At 48.1% G+C, this 5,949-nt stretch overlaps 1 protein-coding gene and 1 non-coding gene across 2 annotated transcripts; both read right to left on the reverse strand.

The window, feature by feature from the left end:
• Positions 1-1,512: 1,512 nt before the first annotated feature.
• Positions 1,513-2,922, reverse strand: LOC149354429 (uncharacterized). The gene has a single exon (XM_089577505.1). It carries the CDS (start codon positions 2,920-2,922, stop codon positions 1,513-1,515), a length of 1,410 nt encoding a protein of 469 aa, XP_089433631.1.
• Positions 2,923-5,674: 2,752 nt separating this feature from the next.
• TRNAG-GCC (transfer RNA glycine (anticodon GCC)) lies at positions 5,675-5,745 on the reverse strand. Its single transcript has one exon. It is a non-coding gene; the product is annotated as a tRNA-Gly (tRNA).
• Between the last annotated feature and the right edge of the window lie 204 nt (positions 5,746-5,949).

Here is a 5,949-nt window from a genome sequence, read left to right on the forward strand (position 1 = left end):
CACCCACATCATAAGATGCTTGGACAACTTCCATCAAAACAGGCACTAGGCAAGGCGAAAATGTTTTATAGAATTCGCTAGTAATACCATCTGGCCCAGGAGATTTCTGGCTCTGCAGAGCAGAAATGGCTGATTGTATTTCATCCAAAGTGATAGGTCCCTTCACTATAGCACACTTCTCATCGTCAAGTCGAGGGAAGTTTCCGAGTAAGCAACTGTAATCGAAACCCTGATTTGGATCTTCGCAACTGCCAAACAGCTTCCGATAATAGTCGAAGAAAGCAGCAAGAATACCAGGCGCATCGCTGTATGTGCAATCACCATACTGAATTTCCAATATTTCCTTTGCAAGAGCGTTCTCTCTTTCATCACTCAGGGCCCGACGGGAAGGTTGCTCATCAAGAAACCTTCGGGACCTAGATCGTATCAAGGCCCCCTTATATCTTTCTGTCGCAAATTGTTGAAGCTACGCTTTTACGTTATTAATCTCTTCGAGATAGGCACCCGGGCTTATCCTCTCTAGCTCATGTAGCTCCGTTAGGGTGCGCCCAAACTCACGAAGGTGGTGTCTCTTCAGGAAAGCGATTCTTGCTGAGGCCTCAATTGTCAAGTTTTTGATCTCCTGTTTAAACAAGTCCCACTTTTGAAAAACGGACAGATCACGGCTTGACCATACGTCCTTCAAACAAGTAGGTACAACACGCTGAAAGATTTCGTCTGAGAGCAGACAGTTATTCATCTTCCACAACTCCCATCGAGGGTAAAGTACATGCCGAGTGTACCTCCCTATCTGAAGAGACACCATACAGTGGTCACTGAAGAAGATGGGCCGCACCCAGTAGCCAAACACACTTGCTAGCGCGTCTACAGAAACGTAAATTCTGTCAAGGCGAGCATTAGAGGAAAACTGAAAATGAGTGAAATGCATACTGTCGCCTTTTTCCTGTCCCACATCCACAAGACTATATTCAGAAACCAAGTCGGTAAGTAATGCAGCACTAGGGTCGTATCTCTTACATACCACTGATCGGTCCTCATCCCTACAAACGCAATTAAAATCTCCCAACAATATAATTTTGCGGTCCGTGAAGAAATGGTCAGCTAATGACAGAAAGAAAAGCCTTCTATCGCGCTGCTTTGTGGGGGCGTAAACACAAATAATCCGCCACTGTACACCTGAAATTGTGAGATCACAGCATATAAGTCGCCCCTCGTCATCTATGCAATAAGACATGGCTGTCATCTCTAGCGTGTCCGCCAGGAATAGCATACAACCTCCGGATAAGCCTCTCGCGTGGCTAACAATAATGTTGTATTCCGACAAAAAAGGCTCAAGAGCAGCTGCTGTCTCTTCATCAGAGGACAACTTTGTTTCCTGGATAGCGGCTACACACAGACTCCATTTCTTTAAGAGATGCCGCACCTGCTGTTGCCTCCTACGATTACGCATACCCCTAACGTTAAGGGTAGCGACTTGATATGCTGCGACGCTCGCCATTTTTGGTGCTAGTCTTAACAAACGCCATCCCCTGAAATGGGGTGGCCCGCCTCCAAATTGGCGGCCTCTCGGGCAGACATCGCCCTCCTTTTTAACGCCACCCTTCCCGTGGCCTCCACACATTGTGCCTTGTGGTCGGCGCCATCGATACACACCTCGTCAACATCTGCTGGACGTTTCAAAGGTGCGGTGCTGTCCATGTCTTCCTCTGAGACAGCCAAGGCCTCGGCCCACGAACCCGAGGGGAGCACATCACTCGCCTCCACACTGACAGCCGACAGAGAACCAGACACGCCAGAGATCGACGCCACACACGGCTCACCGTTACCCTCCAACGACGAAGCAGAATCAGCAACAGAGGAGGATCGGCGAGCATTCACTGGCTGTATCGCCTCGACTGACTCCACAGGAGGCATATCCGGACGTTGACCTGTGGCGACGAGGTGTTCCTGTGCAGCAAGCACAGCAGTCTCTGTAGCACTCACGGGGGGGGCCGGGTCCGGCGGCTTTCGTTCTGGAGGCGCGGATGCTAGATGGCCAGTCGCTTCATATTCCGTGTTGATTTTAGGTGTTGAAGTCTTCTGTTCCCCATCTATGCGATGCTCACGACTTAGTTCTCCGGTCGCGTCGACAACCTCAGACACATCCATGATGTGTTCTGATGCCACGTCATCTTCCCTTGACCACTGGCCTTGACGCAGCCTGTCAGCGTAACTCAAGACACAGTTCTCCGCAGTATGGCCAAAGCGTCGGCACTGGGTGCATCGAGGCGTGCGACACTGGCGCCGAACATGCCCAACCCGGCTGCATCGGAGGCACAGTGGAGGTCTCCCTGGGATAAGGACTAATGCCTGCACTCCATAAACATTAAGTGTGTGTGGGATTGTGCTTGCTGACACTCCTTCCTTGAGTGTGAGGGAGATTTCACGGTTCGCCGTTTCCATATGCTCCATCCCTGGGCACCGCCACTTTTCACGCTCCACAGACTGAATCGTGCCATAAGGCTCTAATGCTTCCACAATCCTCCGGTGTTCCATATAGCGGGGAAGCCAAAGGAGCTTAACCTTGACGTTCTTGGTATCCGGGTCAAACACCATGCACCGCAGTCCTTTGACAGGAAACTCCGCTTTGTTAACAAGCTTCTGTTTGGAAGAACTACTCTCGCAGGTAACCATCCACACGTGGCTCATTTGATATTGACCAATGCACAAAATTTCCCGGAGATCCAATATCTGTGCGAGTGCGTCACGGAAGTCAGGTGCTCGGTACGGGCGACCCTTAAGGTCAGCATGCAGAAAAACGGTATTAAGGACAACATTACCGGTAGGCAATCGGGGAAGTACAACTTTGTACGAGTCCGTAGTGTCCTGAGACGTCTGTAGACCTCGGCCAACGGCCGATGCGCTGTTTCCAGCAAGGAGCATGTTGAAGCACAGCCGCACAGAACAGCTTCTTCCTCTTCTGGTTTGAGAAGAGGAAGAAGCTGTTCTGTGCGGCTGTGCTTCAACATGGCCGAGGTCTACAGACGTCTCAGGACACTACGGACTCGTACAAAGTTGTACTTCTCCGATTGCCTACCGGTAATGTTGTCCTTAATACCGTTTTTCTGCATGCTGACCGCTTTGTTAACAACGGACTCGTACAAAGTTGTACTTCCCCGATTGAGAAGAAGGGGAACCACCGACGCCTGGATGCTGCAAAGATTTCGCCCATAGGACTGCAGTCTGCGCAACTCGCTCAGGCGGTTCTCCACCGACATCCCTAGGACGCATGTGCCTTGTTGACACGCGAAGCCGTGCCTGCCGACCGATGACTTCCTTCTTGAGTAAGCGCCAGGGGCTCCGGTTTTTCCGGCCGCGTTCACTGGAGGGAAGATTCAGGTATTCAAGAGGAGCAATCTGGTCGGTCTAGCGGGTTTCGATAGTAGACATGCGTAGCGTAATTGAATGGGTATTTTAAAAGTGACACTGCTGATTAGTTAGAATTTCTGGGGCGCCAGTAGCTTTTAAGCGTCCTGATTGTTCTGGCGCGTACTATGCTAACGTTGTGTGAGTGAAGCGCAGTAATAACCCGGAAAGACATGTGAGATGAAACAACAAAAAACGCTGTCTATCTCGACGTTTAGAGGAGTTGTAAGCATCGAATGTATTGTAGAAACGGCGCAGCGCATCATATAGGACGGCTCATAGACGGTAGTTGAGCCACTGAAGTCTTGGGCCTCCTTCATCAGTCACTTTCCTAGCTTTTCAGACCAAGAGAGGGCGCGCTTGGCTACATTTGACTACAGCCGACATAAGAAAAGTAGGTGATGCCAGATCACTCCATATATCGCGGTTGACTGCGCCTATCCGTTCCTAACAAATTGTTTTTCATTTAGCTGCCCTCGCCAACATTCACGCTGCAGGACGAATGGATGAGCGAAGATGAAGACGACATCCATCTGACAACGCAAAAGGCCGCCATATATACGCACCTGGTGCCATAGGCTGCGGTGATGGCCGAGATACGCCATACTCGGAAGTGCCTGCGTTCTTGCAAGTAAATTTACATAATGTTTTGCCTATTCTTACTGTGCATTTTAATATTTCTAATCGTCCTTGTATATGACAGTTAATGCCTCAGGTCTACATTGCGGTTCCATTTTTACTGGTTTTCTCTTCTCCTGAGTTCTTGCAGTGTCACTGAAGCAGTTCGACAACGGTTAGATTTCTATTCTTTACCCTCCCGTTATTTACCGCTCTGTCATGACGTACTGGCCATGACGTACTTAATAGCGTACGTAAAATGGCTCTCTTGCTGTATACAAACGTTTCTTTTATAAGCGGCTCACTGAGAGATTGCCCGGTTAACTATGGCTGGAAAAAACGTCCTTATTTTGTCCTTAATAAAATGTCGCCTCTGTTATGATCTTGAAATCATTGAGCATTCCATCACTTATTGTACAGGCCCAATACTGCTCTGGGAAGTCCTACAGCGGACATTGATAAAAGTGATAGGATTTTAAAGCATCTAAACCGACATAACGTGCAAGAACTTGTGTTTAGCCTGGTTGGCTCATGATTTTGATCGTCACATAGGGCGATTGAGGTTAAGCCGATCTGACTGTTCCCGCTGCAGATGGAAGTTGATGAAAAAGACGATGTCCACTGAACAGTAACACGCATTGCGATCGGCAGCGGTGATAGCATATCGCTCTTGTCTAGTGGACAGCGGAGCTTATCTGTTCACGCCGCCGTGGACTCCAAATCCAGCCGCGGCACTGTTTATATTAATTCCGTAGCCACAAGTTCAGGGACGCCACAAGATCTTTTGTTGAGTTTTACTTCTTGAAGTTGTACAGTCGCACTGAAATAGAATAGACTACTTATATTGTACATACCTTAATAAACTGCAGTCTATTGATAGAGCACTACATATGTTTCCTTATTGCACTGCATACCACAAGGAAAACTCATATGTGAACAGGCACTGTCAATTTCTTGTGTGAGCAAAATCTTATTTCAGCCGAATTATTGTTCATCCCACTGAGGTCTCTGTCCAGAGGGGATTCAAGCCGGAGGGGGTGATCCCTATTGATGATAATATTAATATATGGTAATGTGCTCAGTTCTACCTCTATTGTAGTGCTTTGTTGCATAGAAGCGTTTTGATTTCATCTTTTGCCACCCTCATTAAACAAACGGTCTGGTATGAAAAAGCCGGTCGAGCAGAGGGCAGATAATGTCGGAACACTGGCCGCATATCTCCTGCATGACAAAATGCTCAAGCCCGTGACAACACATTTCTCACACCATGAAGCACTCGCTGTGATCCCGAACAGAAACAAGCACGACGTACTGAAGTGGGGTAGAAGCATTCAAAGCAAATGTAACTTTGCAAAACGACAAAAGGGACGGACTGGCGCTGATAATTCTCATTACCGTGGGTTTAATCGCAATAGATTTTCTTCCTCTCTCACTTTCGTTCCTAACATCGGGCCCCACAGTTAACCATTTTTTTTAAAGGGATTCCTGAAAACAAGAGCAACCAACGCTAAACACCATTTGCTAAAAGTATGACTTAGATCACTCCATCATGTGCTGTGCGCGTGGCGGAGAAGTGAGGTTACCGAAAGAACGCCTGCAGCACAATTGTTTGCTAACGGAATGCTATCGAATAAAACAGAAAAAAAGCTGATGCGTCCGCCGGGAATCGAACCCGGGCCACCCGCGTGGCAGGCGAGTATTCTACCACTGAACCACCGACGCTTTTTCTTTTTTTTCTTTATTTTCGAGACTGACATGAAAACAATAACACCACTTCATCTACACTCGAGCTGATACGGGTGAAGTTAAAATTTAAGTTTCACTAGATCATCTAGTAGTGTTACCCACTGGGGTGGGTCACGCTGCGCCTGGTAACAATCCCGCAGATAAACAGCACTTTCGACAAAGTTCTCACGTGTACTACGA

The sequence above is a fragment of the Amblyomma mixtum genome, chromosome 3 (genome assembly GCF_055824585.1).
Source record: "Amblyomma mixtum isolate Tamu chromosome 3, ASM5582458v1, whole genome shotgun sequence".
Classification (NCBI taxonomy): domain Eukaryota; kingdom Metazoa; phylum Arthropoda; class Arachnida; order Ixodida; family Ixodidae; genus Amblyomma; species Amblyomma mixtum.

What these genes read in the sequence shown, in the direction of transcription:
- LOC149354429 (XM_089577505.1), bottom strand. Translation starts at nt 2,922, where the DNA reads ATGCTCCTTGCTGGAAACAGCGCATCGGCCGTTGGCCGAGGTCTACAG.